We start from the raw sequence: 17051 nt of genomic DNA, 5'->3' as shown, positions 1-17051 counted from the left end.
AATCCCCCTTGTTGGGTTCCTTTTCTGCAGATTACCCAGTGGAATACTTTTCCAAATGTTGGTTTAATTTTTATGGTCTGTGTTCTGCATTTTTCTTCTGCTACTGCTGATTCCCCAGATATTTATACGCAGATAGGAGCTCATAAATTGCTCCATTCTCTCAGCTTTCCTGAGTTTACAACTAGGACTCATATAGCAGCGTTCTTGATTTCAGTGTTTGTCCATAATGACTTCTGTCATGACAGCAGAGATCTCGAGGCCTGAGTCTTCCTATCAAGCCTCATATCTATAGGGAGGCCCTTGGAATGCAGAGGAAACCATGAAAGAAGGCCCAGGTGAACAACGTCATTTCAGTGGAGGGCTGAAGGTGAGGAACAGGGTGGAGCTGAGAGCAGTTTGCTGTACTCTGTTAGCCCTTAGGATCTCCTAATTCACCAAATGGCATTCATTAATGCAAGCAGCCCTGTTGTGGCATGGCTGAACAAACAGCCTTCGATGGGCAGAAAGCCATCTGACCACTACAAGGGAAGTCAGACACAGAATATGGGTTGCTTATGTGCAAGAGATATTCACCCATGAAGTAAGTGAAGCCATCAGCCCTCAGGGAACTCCAGCTAGTAGAAAATACTATGGTATGTTTCTTCAGCAATGTGGAGTACCATAAACCCAGTACTCCTGTTTTCTGCTCTAAAAGCTGGATGCTTGTAGACTGTCAGGTCAAATTCAAGGTCCTGGTTCCTGTCTTGAATCTGCAAGGTAGCCTGGTGGATTAAAACTCCTGGGGTGAGGTGTGGTAGTTGATTAACTATGCCCCTCAGGAACAATAGAGATTCCTACCTACCATGAGGTCAAACATCTCCCCTTGCACAGAGCTTCCTCAGCAGCTAGCCCCAGGCTGTAGTCAGAACTTGTTCTGTACCACTGCAAACCTCTCTACCTTCCCCACCGAGTGCCAGGTGCTGTTCCACCTGCCTTCTCTAATGCAAGGGCAGAGCAACATGTGCATTTAAAAAAATAAAAAGCTTAAAACCCTGCCAAAGCTAATACATCACTGCCTACACAATCCTCTCTGAGGAAAGGATAAGGAATGGCAGGATCTGCCTGTGACAGACATCAGATGGGTCGCTTCCTCATCTGATAGATATGAGATTTGTCTCTTAATGTATCACTGGAAGTTGCCCAGACACTGCATGGATGAGTGCTATAAAAGCTCCTATAAGTAGGGAAAAGAATGCTCTCCACAGGTAACATCTTTGATCACTAAATTGAGAGATTCCATTTTCTGGCTGGATCATCTCTTGTTCTTCATAGTACCTGGTAGGGTACTAATTAGATATCCATTAAGCCCAGAAAGGGGCAAAAGTGATGAGCCAAAACAAGAAATAAGAAAAGGTGTCTACCTCTTGATTACATTTTCCTTATACTAGTTTGGACAACAGTTTGGCAACATCTAACATATAGTAATATTGTGCTTAGAATTCCTTTAGCCAGTGATGTCAGAGTGTTTTGCAAATGGGTAATGAAGTCAGCTCAACCAGAGAGCACATTACTCCTTTATGTAGGTTAGTGTTGTTAACACATGTGGGTTTTTTTAGACAAGGTAATGGAGACACAGTGATTTTACAGAATTATATAGAAGTAGGGCTGGAAAGGACCTCAGAAGGTCATCTAGTCCAGCCCTCTGCTTAAGGCAAAATCATTCCCATCTAAAGCAACTTAGGCAAGTGGTGCTCAACGTTTTTGGCTGATGGGCTGGATGAGCAGTGCCTAGGCTCTCCATGGGCCAAATCTGGCTGATGGTCCCGACCCGGCATGTGGCAGTCATGGCAGGGTCACATCTAAGCATGCAGAGGGGGGTGGGGTATCCCAGCTCCAACCTGGCCAGGGGGCTGGGGAGAAGTAGTATGGCCCAGCCCTGTAGTGGGGCAGGGATAGGGGAGGGAGGCAGTGTGGCTCTACCTTGCAGGGGAAAGGTGTCTGGCCTGGCCGCATCCCAATCCTGTGGGAGAAAGGGGGTATGGCTCAGCTCCATCCTGGCCCTGAGGTGGGGAAAGGGCATGACCCAGCTCTGCAGAGGAAGAGGAAGCCCAGCTCCAACACAGCCCCCTTGGGGGAAGGGGAGCTTGACCCAGCCCTGTGAGGGGGGTGAAGGTGGCTTGAGCAGACCCCAACCTGACCCCCACAGGGGAAAGGGGGCATGGTTTGGCCTCATCTAGCTGCGGGTGTGAGGGGAGGTGGCGCAGGGCTTTGGGTTTGGGAATTTGGCAGCAGGGTGGCCATATTTGTTGCTATCAGTCCCCTGCCTCCAGCTTTCCTAATCCGTGGGGAGCCTATGGGCCAGATACCTATGGCTTTGCAGGCTATATTTGGCCCATGGGCTGGAGGTTGAGCACCCCTGGTCTAACCTGTTCTTAAAAACTTCCAAGGATGGGGATTCCACAACCTCCCTCCTAGGCAGAGAGAAGCTTGCCCAAAGTGACACCATGCAGAACAGGACTAGAATGTGGGAGCCCAGACTTTTGGTCTCATTCTGACCACTGGATAATGCCATCATGCCTCAGTGATTCAGACTAGTTTGTCAGACCGGTGTGTCTGTTTAATGTGATCAATTGAAAGTGCCTAAAGACGACTTACATCAGAGAACTTGCTTGTGGAAATGGGCATCAAAAGTATCCCTTACCAGGAGTAAAAGCAGTTTTCTGGGATTGACTGCCCAGGATCCATTACTCCAAATTGCCTCTCAGGAATTGGAAAGAGAAGTGACAGGAAAATATCTCACCTGAGTCAGAGAGAATCAGTATCCTGTGGTCTGTCAGAGGACATTTCCCTGGCCTTTCATTCTTGCACAGCCTGTGACTGGCTTTTGTAGTAAGGGCTTGGAACAAAGGAGGGGAAGTATCTGTGTTGTTCAGAGGCTGGAGCAAAAAGGATCCTGCCTTCTTTGTTGAGATGGAAGTTCACACAGGGCCTCAGGAAGAGAAAAGGAAGTCAGGCACCTGCTACCCGTACAGGGGAATAAGTCCAATCAAGACTGCAAGCTGGGCAGACCTTCTGTGCCTTCTCATTAGAAAGAAACAGCAGAAGAAACAGCTTCCTTTTTTAAATTAGCAAGTGAGGGAGATAGCTTTCCCAGCCAGCTAGTGTTTAGCTTCATATGAATCTGGGCTTGCTCTTCCCTTTCACTTAATTTGCAAGATTGGGTATAACAAAGTGTTGTAAGGGTGAGTGTGCATGCGTTAAACGTGACAGGCAGCAGGGTCTGCCCACTTGCTGGTTCCTCTTGACACTGAATTTGGCCTCAGCACCTAAACCTTTGTTCTGGGAGAGCACAGCCCTCAAACCGACCATGCCTGCCAGTTGATAATAGGCGAATTTATTGATACTGAGTGATAACAGAAAAGCAACAATACAAACAATCAAGTGATTCTATATCTACCAGTCCTACAGCTGTCATCACAGTCAAAGTACATCGGGTCAGGATGCAAGCTCCATTCTGAGGCTCTCTCTCTTAGGTGTCAGTAGTCTAGAGGAGGGATGCTGAGGCCCCCAGCTGCCCCCCCCCCCCAGTGGGGTGCATGAGATGGGCTGCTGGTGTGTGCCCTCTGTCTATGGCAGCCTCAGGGACCCTTCCCGGGAGAAGGGGGCAGGGACCCCTCTCAGGGAGGAGGAGGGACAGGGCAAAGGGAGGGACGAGAAGGAACAGGGAGGGACCCTTAGTTAGTCTCAAGTTTCTGCTTTTGTATTCTCCTTCCCTCATGATGATGCCTGATGACTCTTCATCTGTGGCTGTCTCTGGTTGGTTGTCTCTCTGTGGTCACGTGTCCAGATAGCCTTCCAGGCCTTCTAATTTGGTCTGTTCCCCCAAAAACTGGGACTCAGCCCTCCTGCTGCTCTGAGACCTTGTTGCTGGTGTCACTTATCTTGTGTTATGGGACAGTATGGTACATACTTCTTTGGTTCCCAGGCTGTGTCCGCCTGTTGGCCTCATGCTAGGCAGCCTGTCTGCTCTCAGGGCCATAAGAAGCTGTGTGTGTATCTCCCAAGCTCTTAGAAATCCATTTAATGCCTGCTGCCCATCTTGAACCCTTATAATGCATATATCTATACCTACAAGCCAATTCCAAAAAACAGGCCTTTAAATGCCATTTTTAAGCCAACAGTGCCTAGAACCTTTGGTGGAGTCAGGCACTCTCTTGGCTGTTGGACTAACTGGGAAATTCCTCATGGACACAAGGACTGAAAAATAGCAGGCTGGAGACATGAACAAACAGGAGTTGTTAGAACAAGGGGTCATGGCAGCTCCTGGCTTGTCCAAGTGATTAACCCCTTGGCATCACATTCTGTAGCACACTGAGAGATTTCACACACTGAGGTAGTCTTCTAGTCTCTGGGGAATTAGCCTCTGTTCTCTTGTCCTGCCTCATCCTATATCTTGTGTTTTCTGTGGGGGGAAGGGACACATCTTTGACCATATTATTTCATTGCTTTGCCATAGGAGAGTGCTATCTGTCCCTAACCTCCCAGTTGCATCTGCTTCTTGCACCAGATTTCCCTCTATTCCCCCCTGGGAAGGAGTGCTATCCATTTGTAGCTCTTGTTCTGCAGCTACTTCTGCATTCCCATGTGAGGGCTGGAAAATGCTGAGGTCTTTGGAAGATGAGGCCACCCCCTTTGGGCCTGTTGGAACTGAGCTCATTTGATTATGGCCCACAATATTCAAATTAAATCATGGCAGGGATTTAGGGAGGTAGATTTATCATTCAGCATTGGGTTGTGGTTTGGACCTCAGAGTAATTGCCACCCCTACTATCCCAAATAGCATTGGTTGCCTTTAAGGACTTAAAATTAACTTCATTCTCGTGTCTTATGCAAAAAATGACATGAACCTGCACTTCCTATTGCAGAAACTTTGAGAAATGCATGACTCAGACTTTGAATTGGACAGTCATGTTGTTCCTTGTCCCCTCCCCTGCAATTATGAGCTTGGAGAGAGGTGTGGAGAACTCCCAGTGTGCAGGAGAATCCAGGGCAGTGGAGAGATGTGCACAGTGGACCATCATCACAGCTTTGGAGAGGGCACAGAAGGCCTTATTCTAGCTTAGATGATGGTCTTGAGTTGGTGGCAGCATTTGGGACTTTTTGGTTCCTAGTGGGTGAACATGAGGTACTTGGAGTCTCCTCCATGCTGAAGCAAATAAGTTGTCTGAGAGGCCCTATCAACATTATGGTGGTTTCTTGTTTGTATGCACCCTCACTCCCCCCCTGGTCGTTATACTTGTAATTCTAGACCCTTCCCTCTCTGCCCAGCATGATGATGCCAGAAAGAAAAGCTGGAGTGAACATCACTGAGCATCTCTCTCTCCTCCACCCTTTTCTTTTGAAATTCTGTTTTGTCAAACTGATTATCTTGTGCAGTGGGCCCAGAGGAAGAAGGAGTGCAGATTTATTTCGGGATTTTTTACTGTCAGCTTTTTCTCCCCATTAAATGCTGATGTTTTGCAGCAGTCATTAGTGTCAGGTCTGGGTGGGAGCTTAATCTTTTGGAGGTGCCAGTCTTCCCAGGCTTAGTTGTACACTTCTGAATTGCAGCTGCATGAGGAGATTTAAGGTAGATGCACATTAGTTGGGACATGAGCCTGCAGGTTTGTCTCTCTTTTTCCCCCCTGACTTCATACTGGATCTTTCCCTGTGTAGCACTTCAGGCCCTGGGACTGATTCTGATTTCACTTGCATGGGTATAAATCAGGAGTGGCTTGACTTAGCTCTGTGAGCCAGAGTGTGGCCCAACCTAATGCAGCAGTGCAGGGAGGGTTAGAGTTCCTTCCCATTCCATCCTCGTGCATTTATACAGATACATGCCACATGTTGGCTGAAGGGTGGGGGCAGAGTCCTCCCCTCTGGCTGGAGGAGCCTGGGTTAGGTTGGTATCCTGTTAAGGAATGGCACCAGTTCCTTCTCCTGGTAGAAAGAGAGGCCCAGGGAAGGAATTGTAGCCCTGAGCCAGTGTCATCCTGTGTTGCTCTGGTATATTGTAACTACATAGAGGTATTTACTCATTATGCAGGGTAGTTGCATAGTGCAGTTATACTCAGGCAGAAATGATGAACCCAGAATTGGACTCATAAGACCATGTGATATGAACTCAGCTTTCTTGCTCTTTGGCCTGTGAATGCTCAGAAATTCTCTGAAATGGATGAATGTCAGTGGATTTGCTCTCCTGCTTTGCTGTAATCCTTCCCTGGCCTTTGCAGAGTGGGATTAGATTCCCTGAAGTTATCAAGGACTGGTTTATATAAAGAGATTCAGTGACTTTACATGGGAGTCCTCTACCTCAGGCTAGAACAGCAGTGGCTGCCAATAGCCAAGGCAAGGAAGTGTTGGGGCATAAGATGAAAATAGTAGCAGGATGTGAGGGTAATTGGGGCTTGGAGCTCACGAGTAAAGGCTCAGTTTGGGGGTCCAGAACTCAGATCAGTGGGGTATTACAGCTCCTGACTTGATCCATCAAAAGAGCAGTTGAAGAGCCTGAAAACGCTATGCCACTTGACAGAGAAATTGCCTTGCTTTTCCCTTCTGTTCCTCTTTCGAAAGGATGCAGAGCCAAAGAAGGGCACCCCAGTTAGTTCTCATTTTGATACTTGGGTCAGGTTCTGAGTTGAAATCATTAGGTTCCGCCTTAAGAAAGGAGGCTTTTTTATAGGTATCTTCAGCTTGGTGGTTTTGTCATGGCATTTCCTGCTTCTCTCCCAGAACAATGTTATCATACAGTGGCAGTCTGAATCTGTGCTTGGATTGATGTGTTTATGCATTAAATAATCACAGCTTTCAAACAGAAGTTCCTGTGTTGTATGAGTTGACATTTGGAGAGGAGGAGCAGTAGCTTATTAAATTCAAAACGGGGGTAAAAAAATCAAATGTATTGCTCTTCAGGTTGGGGGGTTTTCTTAATAATTTAGACCCATTTTCTCTTGCCATCCTCCCTTCCTAAAGCTGTTTCAGCTTTTTTGCTTTCTGGTATAGTGGCAGGACTAAGGGCACTGCATACTATCTTTGTGCTTTTAAGCAGGGATCAAGGAACAGGCTTGCTTTTTACAATACTGAAATCAGAGGAGTTGGACCAGCTTTGGGTAGCAATGGATTTTAGCGCATTCTTTCCCTCACACTCCTAGCTTCGGTATTAAAACTCCCAGACTTTGTACGGTAAACAACAATCCACTTACTATGGAGAAGTGAAGGCTGAGGGTGGCTTGGTGGCAGCCTATAAGTATTGAAGGCGTGTGCATCAGGAGGTGAGAGAATGTCTGTTCACCAGGGTGCTCTAAGGGAAGACAAAGTCTAATGGTCACAAAATGCTGGAAGACTGTTTTATATATAAGGATATAAGGAAAAACTTCTTTACCGTCCAAGTCTCCAAAGCCTGGAATAGACTCCCCCTGAGAAGTGGTGCAAGCACCTACTCTGGATACCTTTTAAGAAATGCTTGGATGTTTATCTTGCTGGGGTGATCTGACCCTAGCTGCCTTCCTGCCCCTTGGGCAGGAGGCTGGGCCTGATGATCTCACAAGGCCCCTTCCAGCCCTAATGTCTATGAAAGCTATTTTGTGACCTACCATTTCACCTTAAGATCTCATCTTCTGTAAACATCGGAATCAATTTGCCTCTAGTTTTGTGGCCTTCGTAAAGTCATGAGCACTCTTGGTCAAAGATGTTGAATTCTCCAAACAGAGAATGCGAATGAGCTTGCACTGGGGGTAAAAACAACAGGAGAAGAGAGTTTTTGATGGAGGAAAATTCTGGAGAGTGTATTCATGAATTTAAATGGCTAGTAAGGGAAGGCTCCATTTATACAGAGATTGAGCAAAAGGTTTTATTTTTGTTATTAAGTCAATGATTTTGGTTTCAGTGGGCAAAAAACAGTGTTGGTGGGAAGTAGGGAGGAACTGCTGTTCATCAATTCTAAAAAGACAAAATAGGCAAGAAAATACATACAGTGTCCAAACTACTTAGAAATGAGCAGAACAGTGACGTAACAGAGGTCCTTACAATTTCATGTTGTTATTTCCCTTTGTGCTGCAATGAATACATTCATGCCTATTTAAATACAATGAATACAGTCATACCTGTTTAACAGAATCAGCTTTTTTGCACCCTGTTTATTTTCCTGTATGGCTGCCTTGCTCTCTTGTACCAGACTTCAGAGATGAGGTTCCAGGGGACAGCTTGCTTAGGATCAGTAGTTTTCTGTCTTCTCCTGCTTTGGGTTTAAAGTGATAGCAGTAAAATAAAATATGTGACCTTGCATTACACATAAAATGAAACATTCAGAGACATGGATACTGTTCCCAAATGATTTACTCTGTAACTTAGAACATTCATTTATTGCCTTTTCTTATAGGTGCAAAGTGTCTGTAGCTCCCACTGAAATGGAATACATGTGCTATACCTCAGTTTCCCCATCTGTAAAATAGGGTTGATATGTTACCCTTTTCAAGGCACTTGGACATTTAATAGGTGACACATGCTGTATAAATAAGCTTTAATGCTAACAACAACAATAGCAGGACTCACACAAGGCTTTTGTTGTAGGAATTTTATCCCTTCATCAGAATTTTCTTCAGCTACAGCAGATAATGCAGAATGACTTAATGGTCTTGGGGTGATAAAGAGTTAAGTGTTTAATTTCTTTATCAAGAGTTTGTATAAATGTACTCACTCTTTAAACAACAATAACTCTAAAGTGACAGTTTTATTAGGATTTCAGTCTTTCATTTATTAGTACAGGAAACACTTGCTAGTTGCGGGTTTGGCATTCGGGGTTTCAAATATTCGTGAATGCTGAACCTGTATCTTAAATACACTTATAGGAGCTCCTTGGGAGCTCTATGCTTGCCGTCACTGCGCTGCCACTGCGCTGCTGCCACTGCTAGCACAGTCGTGCCCTCCCCCCCCAGCCGCTGGGGACACTGCGTTCATGAACGCAGTGTCTTATTCGCGGATTTCGCCATTCACAGGGATCTTGAGAACGTGTCCCCCGCAAATGGCAAGGGTCTCCTGTAATTACAGAAAGGTAATGTCTAGAGACCATGGCTGAGGTGAGGACCCCTTTGTTAGGCTGGCGGTGTATAGGCAAATCCAGACTATCCAGGTTTAGCTCCCTCAAAAACCTACATACATGCTTAACTTTGATCCACAAGGAGTCCTGTGGTTTTGTACTGTTTACTCACAATGTGTAAAGTTCAGTCAGATCAGGACCAACATGTAAACAGACAGACAATGGTGTGAGCAGAGAGAGATTATTTTCAGAGGCATGCAGAAGTTAAGGGACTTGCCCAAGGTTGCCTCTCTCACGTCTCAGCTTACTGCTTCATCCTTTCTTCCCTCCATATGAGGAAACACAGGGCGCATCTACACTTGCTTATTAATATGATGTAATAAACTCCCAGGACCAGAGCACATTGAGCCAGGTTGGAGCAGCCCTGGCTGGCAGAGGCTCTGGGAAGTCAAGCTGTCAGCCAGGTCCTCCTGGCTCAACATGCTGCAGAAGGGCTGGCTGGGGCATGAGGGTGCTCCAGTGTGGGGCTAGCCGGTAGGCAGCCCCCTCACTGAAGCACCCTCGTGCCCTAGCCAGCTGAAGCAGCGTCTACACGTGCACTGCTGCAAAATAAAAAACTCTGCAGCAGGGTAGTACTTGTATTTACAACTACCCTGCTGCGGAGTTTATTAGTTTACTCCAGCCTAATTGGGCCACACATATAGATGTGTAACATTTACTGTGGAGCTAATTAGTCTACTCCACAGTGAATGTCTCATGTAGATGTGCCCACACTGCATCAAGCCTTAGAAGGTGTGTGGCAGGGAGAAATCCTTCACTGCCTGGGGGATGGGTTAGATGAAGTCCTCAGTCCTGTCCATCTAATTTTTGTCATTCTGCCTTCCTACGTGACTGAAAGAAGAGCATCTCCCCAAACACTGGACGTGGAATGCTTGTGATGTACGGGGAGCTGGCTATCTGACATGCAGTGGCAAATGCTCTAGGGTAGCGGTTCCCAGTCTGTGGTATGTGTACCACCAGTGGTACGCAGACAACCTGTCAGTGGTACATGTTAACAGATTTATTATAATTACTTTCTGTAACAAAAATTTGCTGGTGGTACTTAAGGCTGAACTGAAAAAATGTGCTGGTGGTACTTAAGTTTGTATCATTTTTAATTTGTGGTGCATAATCTATCAGAGTTTGGGAACTGCTGTCATACATAGGGGATAGCTCAAGGCATGTGCCTCATTTTGCTCCTTATGTGAGCTCTGCAGGGGACATAGGCTGAACATAGGCCACATGCTGACCCCTCTCCTTGTCTGGATTTTGCTTGGAGCCTGCAAGCTCTTGTGCATCAGTGAGGAAGGGAGAAGATCTGCTGTGCTGTAGGAACACAACACCTCCATGACTTCTGTTCCTTCCCTGAGGCTGGGTTTCTTTCTCCCTCCCCACAGGTGAGGCCTGGCGACTGGAAGACGACTGTATGGACTCTGTGGGGGACCCTGCCCTTCGTCCACAGCTCCGCACTGCCGTGGATGAGGCTCCTTTCAGCTACTTCCGTACGCGGTCCTTCTACATGAGGAAAAGCCTGTCTGTGGACAACCACCTGAGCTCCCTCAGCTACTCCATCCATCCCTCAGAGACAAAGGCTGAGCGTGTCAAGACCAAGCTCCGGAGACAGTTTGTGAGTATTCAGTGGAGAAGAGCTTCTCCCTTCCCCCTTCTCTCAAAGCATGTTATGAAGGTTCTTGATACAGGCAGCACACACCCATGCGCGCGCACACACCCACCCACCCCAGTAACATGCTACCTGGTTATTTGTATTTAAAACATTAAAAAAATCCAGTTTGGCTCTCTAGGCTGGTGACATGATGGTTTCATCATCTTGAGTTTGGCCAAATTGCACCAGAAATCTGATTTGTCTTGTTCAGCAGGTTTCTGTGCTCTCCCTTCCTCCACTCCCTCCCCACCATTTAAAGAAAAGCTCTCTGAGGGCTTTTGCTTGCATCAGATGGCTCCTGCACAGCCTAGTAATGCAGTGTGTTAATATGTTGTCTTTTCAGCTCTGGGTACATGAATTCCAGATTTTAGGTCATGAGTGAGAATGGGCTTGCTGTGTCATCTCAGGCTTTAATTCATTCCTTATAGTTTGACCCTTTTGGGGATTTCTGCTCAGAAAAGGAGCCAGGACTGGATAAAGAGTGCATGCAGTGGCTCCGAATGCAAATGAGGAGGTGGGAATGCCCAGAGCTGTCTGTTGGCGCCTCACTGGAGTAACAGTGGATGTTGCTAGGGTTGAGGACAGTGCTGCAGGTGAGGACAGAGGCATCTTACCACGTGCTTGGTGTGTAAACTGTTGTAAACTTTGGGTGTACTGCTGTGAGAGGCGTTTGCAGATATGCAGGGCTCAGAGCTGGTAAGGACCAGCCAGGCAAGGATTGAGCTGCCTTGGCTAGGTTGTTTGTATGAAACTTGTCCATGACCTACCTCTGCTGTGCCAGTTTCAAGTCATTGCTCGCGTTCCTCTTGCCTCTGGAAGCAATAACTAACTCCACCTAAAAGGGGCTCCTGAGGAGAAGTGGAGTCTCTTTTTCTCATTCTGAGACTGGGACCAGCAGTGAGAAAGTATTACCTGCACCCTCACCCCAACCTCCCCTAACCCTCGGTTCAGCCAGAACCTGGCCATGTGCAGTAGCTTTGTTTCTGCCTTGGATTTGGAAGCAAATGCTTTGCACCCATTAGCATGCTGCCTGGGGAGAGAGGTAAGGAGGAGAGTAACCCTTTGCCTTGGCAATGATTCCTTCGGGAGTGATTAAAAGAAAACACAGGAGCTGCAGCAGCCTGGACATGAGGTGGTTAGGGGAAGCTTTCTGTTTCAAGTTTAATGGGCTTGCGTCTTCTTTTTCTGAGAGACATCTGATACAGACATTAATACAGCCATCTCACTGCCTTATTACTGCCTTAGAGTTGTAATGAAGGGCTCAGGTGTCCTTGCATTGAAACACAATACCTCCTAAACTGGAGCTAGTGTGGGCCTTCAAATAATGGGAATGAACATGAGAGGCCTCAAAGAGGGCTGCTGGGGGCCTTTCCCTCTAGAGGGCTGAGCGTGAGCCAGCCAGAGAGTTCAGAGCAGAAGGCTGCTGAGCACCTGTGGTAAGTGCATGAGCTCTGCTGTTTGACCCCATAGGGAGTCTGCTGTTGCAGCTGGGGCTTGTGAGTTCTTTTCCTCCCTCTCGCCAAGAAGGACAGTTGCTCTGTAGGACAGTAGCACAGGTCTGATCTTGCGTCTACTACTCTATATGTAAGCACAATTCATAGCATTGTTTCTGTGGTGTGATATCTGCTTGCCTTTGGCTCCCAAATGTCCTTGGAAGCCCCAACAGAGGACTTTTCCTTCCTGATTTTCACGTGTGTCCTGCTGCACTGCATGTGTTCCCAGTGGGTTTGGATGAGAAGTAAAATTTGATTTTTTTTCCTTTCAGCTAACGGGATGACAATTCTAACTTTAACTGTGGGTTGTTGCATTTTCATACAGCGATAAAAGTGGAAGCTGGCAGTGACATTTTTATGGATGCTGGTTTAGATCCCTGTGCTGTGAACTGCAAGCAGGAAACAAGATCTCTGGGATTTGCTGTGTTTGAGTTAGGAACTGGCTAAAACCAGCTACTGTGGGCACCTTCACAAACAGCACAAGGCATCTTAAAGGTGGCAGTACGGGAGTCAGACATGCTTAGAGTGAAGCAGTTCTGCTTTGGGGTAAGAAATGGAACCTCTTCTTCCTGCCTGTTCCTCTTGTTCCTTAAAGTTCTACCTTTGGCTTTGTATGCATAGTAGAGAGCGAGGGCAGGAGAGAGGATCACAAAGAAGCTATTTGAAATACAGGAAGCTTCTGCAGCAGAGACACCTTTTGCTTTCCCTGGTCATATCCATTTACCAGGAACCAAGAGCTGTGCCTTCTATGTAGGCAGCATGAGGGAGAAGTGCAGGAGGCCTGTGGTACTGAACCCAACATGGGGGAGGAACATTAAGCAAATGGCTTTGAGGATGGAGCAGAGCTCTTCAGAGTCCCTGCTGCAGGATCACTCTTTGCCTTGGGATCTTGCTCTTCCTGATTTGCAACAAGCGGATAGCTGTCTGCTGCTTTTGTCTCGAAAAGCATTTAAGTGCCTCGCAGCAGGGTGGCCTGTGTTTCTGATGAGATGTGACAGACACCAGTGCTCTGGACCATCTGTTCCTTCCTGCCTTCTCACTGATGGTGGCATATACTCTGTAGCTTTCCACGTGGTGGCTAGTGCCAAAAGCAGAACAGCAGGCCAGATGGGCTAATGGTTTAAGGCAGCATGATGTGCCCTGATGACAGTCATTCTTTTTATTACGCCTTCTGGAACCTGCCATTAACTTTTTCAACCAAAAAAAAAAAAAATTCTCCCTGCCCTCTTCCCCCCCATACCTTTAAGATTAAATCAGATTGCTTGGTTTTGATTTCATTTTCAGAAATAAGCGCATTTTGCATAATGAGTCGCTTTTCTGCCTGTTCTGTGTAACTTCCTCTAGAGTGTTGGGTTATTGCTTTTTTTTTTTTGTTTTAACGCTCATTTTCTTAAGTAGGCTCCAGCCAAGATGCAAAGACCAAGGCTGCATTCAGGTGCTGGAGTTGGTGGACTGGCTTTTCAAAAGTTCTCAGTATACCCAGTTCCCATTGTAACTTAAATCAGACCTAAGAGTCTGAATTTGGGAAATCTTACTCTTTTGGGGTTTTTTGTTCCAAGGGTCAAATGGCAAGTACAGAAATCCTTCTAGAATCCCCTTCCCTCACCTGGGGCTAGGTCAAGGTCATTCCATATCCCTAGATGGGATGGGAGATATGGAAGCTCTTTGGTGAGACACAGTAGGTGCTCGTGCTGCTATTCTTTCCTCGTTCTGCAGCATTCTGTCTTAGGGTTTGATCCTGCCCATGGAAGTCAGTGGGATTCTTGGCCTTCATTACAGAGGCAGCAGGAAAAAAACCCTTGAAACTTTTGGGCAATGAGCCAACACAGCTGATTAATGTTGTCTTCTATGGAAGATATGGGGATTTTTGAGGCTATTTTTCTCATTATTCTGCTTTGCTTAATAGCTAAAGGGTATGTTCCTGTGGGCTGGGGTCAAACTGTATAGTTTGGGGCTGTGATATCATCAGATCACGGAAGTAAAGCAGGGTTATCCTGTCTGGAGTGTGCTTCAATGGGACCTTCAGAGGAAATCCAAGTGCTGTAGACAGTGGTGTTGATGGTTCAGTAAGCAGGTTGAGGCAGCACTAAGCCAGTGCCCTGTTATTTTATATTTGAATTAATAGACCTCACAACTCGTGATACCTATTTTTTCCAAGAATAGTTAAGTCTGGTGTTAGATTTAAATGCAAGTCAAGGTTCAGAAATTATATTCTACCTGCCCAAAATCTCTCTGCAATTTCACTTAGCTGTGGTATTATCCTCAGTTTTGTATTACTAACTGTTATTCTGTGTTGCAGTATAATCTAACAGCAGCAGTGTTCTGCCTCAGCAGTGGTTGCATTTCAGTGATTGGTGGAGTGACTCTGTGTAGGTAAAGTCTGTGCTGCATGTGGACATAAACACAGTACAATTTTAAGAGGATATGGTTGACTTTTCTGTGATGGCACATCTGGGACCTCTTAGGAAAGTCCCTATTAAAACTTGATTCATTTTTTCTGTGCTCTTTCACTTGTTCCATGTTTTATATTAAATTTCTGACATTATTTTCTGCTGAGAAATCAGTCTGCCCTGCTTTTGCTATGTGAAATAGCTGCCTGCCCCCATCTCTGTCTCAAGGAAAGTTCTGAAAGTCTGGTGCCTGACTGACATTTAGGTTTTACCAGGACTGTTTGAGAACAGTCTCCAGTGAGGAGGGGACTGTGGGGAGTAGAGAAAGAAAGCATGATCTCCCAAACAGTTGCACTATGTACACCTGCTACTAGCTATCAGTATTAACATTTTTATTGCAGCCTTTGTAAACCCTGATATTTAATGTATTGCAACCATATGTTAGATTTTTAAAGCTAGAAGGGCCCAGTTTGACCATCCAGTCCAATCTCTTGCATAACCCATGGTTCTTCTGTGGATATCTGAGCAAGATGGAAGCTTGCTGTAGCCCTCATAAAAATATTTTGGGCTTTTTATTCATATCACTGGACTGGCATGAATGTGCATAAGGTGACAACTGTATTGCTAAATAATCTGTTACTCATTTTTTTGTCAAGGCAATTCCTTAGCCCCCACTATCTGCATCTAGTCAGAAAAGATGCTCTTTCTCCAGCAGCAGCAATGTTTCTTTCTGCCCACATGAGGTGGCTGCAGCATACCATCTCTGTAGAGCTGGTTCTGCTGAGGATTCTCACAACCAGTGGAGCTGGCTAGTCGAACATGTAGGCAGTCTCATTGCTGGCATCTGAGGGATACTCGCGTACAGATTATTTTGATTTGCATAATTTGAATTTTAAATGAATCCTGATTTTTGTGATTGTCAGAACGGGTTTTCTTTTTAATAAGCCTTTCCATTTAACTCCTTTAGGACTTGTAACATCGGGGAAGTTTCCGCTTTCGAGAAAGAGAGAAGCCTTTGATTCCGTCTGACAGCTGTCTTTCAGATTTGCACAGACGCCCGTTTTCCAGGGGTATGAATCACTTTAAGTAAGCAAACAAAAGGAATCTCATTCAGGGAGAGGAGCTGGTAGTCTGTCACTGCCCCCCAGCATGAATAATGTTCCAGTTGGGCATCTCCCTTGGGCTGGGTGAGGGTGGCTATATTTGGTGGCCACAGCTGCATTCTAAGCCATGAGATGCATTGCATCACTTTGTCAGGTGACAAGGAAAGGACTGGCCCCACTTTCATCCAGATGTACCAGGGTGTGTGAAGTGGTTAAGTCAGCGGTTCCCAACCTTTGAGGTCGCAATGATAAAAAATTGGATTGCGCACTTCCGGGGAGGGAGGTATGGGGGGGAATGTGACCCCCAGATTTTTGCATGGGGCAGGAGTGGATGCAGGCTGCCCACTGCGGGCTCGGGGCTCCCCTTCCTGCTGCCCTTCCCCTGGGGCCTCCACAGCTGAATGAGGCAGGGAAGCTTGGTGCTGCTGCTGGGAGCCCCATGCTGGCTGCACTGCCATGGTGAGGTGCTCCCAGCCCACCTGGCAGCAGTGGGAGGCACAACTCAACAGCACTGGTGCCACTGCTGCTGGGCGGGCAGGGGGTGCATCACCATGGTGGCAAAGCCGGCGTGGGGATCCCGGTAGTGGCACCAAGCCTCCCTGCCCTTCTGTGCCAGATCCTGCCCACTGGGCTGCGGAGGCCCCTGCAGGGAGGGCAGCAGGGCAGGGAGCCCTGAGCCCATAGTGGGCAGCCTGCATCCTCTCCCCTTGCCCCCATGGGCTCTGCTTTGGCCCTGCTGCCTGCTGGGGGAGGGAACTAGGCTCTGTGCTCTGCCTTGGCTGCAGCAGCAGCCACTGCTTCACATGGGTAGTGGGGCTCAGGCACTGCTGTGGAGCAGGGGGCCATGGTCCCTGACTCTGGTCCCATAGCCCTGGTAGCTGGGGGGCAGCCGGCTGTGAGTCGTTAGTGAGGAGCACCAGCAGGGCTTGGGGGGGGGAGGGCACAGCTGTAGGTGGGGAGTGACGTGGCCACTGGCAGGGCCAGGGGGCTGTGGGTGGGGCCAACACAGGCACTGGGGAGGGGCGGAGGGGAGCTGCAAGTTGGGAGTGAGTGGCCATGCTGAGGAAATGGGGTCATGCTGAGGAAAAGGTTGGGAAGCACTGAATTAAGTCCCTTTAGAGCAGGGGTGTCCAACCTTTTTGAATGTGGGGCCGGATCACAAACTTTTTATCACCCAGTGGGCCGGTGAGCCATAGTCAAAGACCTCACAGGAAGTGGTATCACATCAGGAAGTGATGTCACATGACCTTTGACACCAATGAAGCTTCAGGAAGTGACAATGAAATGGGTCTGGAAATGTGGTTTAAAATC

At 47.1% G+C, this 17051-nt stretch overlaps 1 protein-coding gene across 1 annotated transcript in view; it reads left to right on the top strand.

Annotated features, from left to right (window-relative positions):
• LOC102380525 (ankyrin repeat and fibronectin type-III domain-containing protein 1-like) overlaps positions 1–17051 on the top strand; it is a 412615-nt gene that overhangs the window by 37931 nt on the left and 357633 nt on the right. Inside the window, exon 3 of the mRNA XM_025203646.1 lies at positions 10489–10718. Coding sequence (XP_025059431.1) covers positions 10489–10718 — 230 coding nt within the window. The remainder of the gene's footprint in view (positions 1–10488; positions 10719–17051) is intronic.

This window comes from Alligator sinensis, unplaced genomic scaffold, assembly GCF_000455745.1.
Source record: "Alligator sinensis unplaced genomic scaffold, ASM45574v1 scaffold404_1, whole genome shotgun sequence".
In the NCBI taxonomy this organism is placed as follows: Eukaryota; Metazoa; Chordata; order Crocodylia; family Alligatoridae; genus Alligator; species Alligator sinensis.
This window is presented reverse-complemented; position numbering and strand designations above follow the sequence as displayed.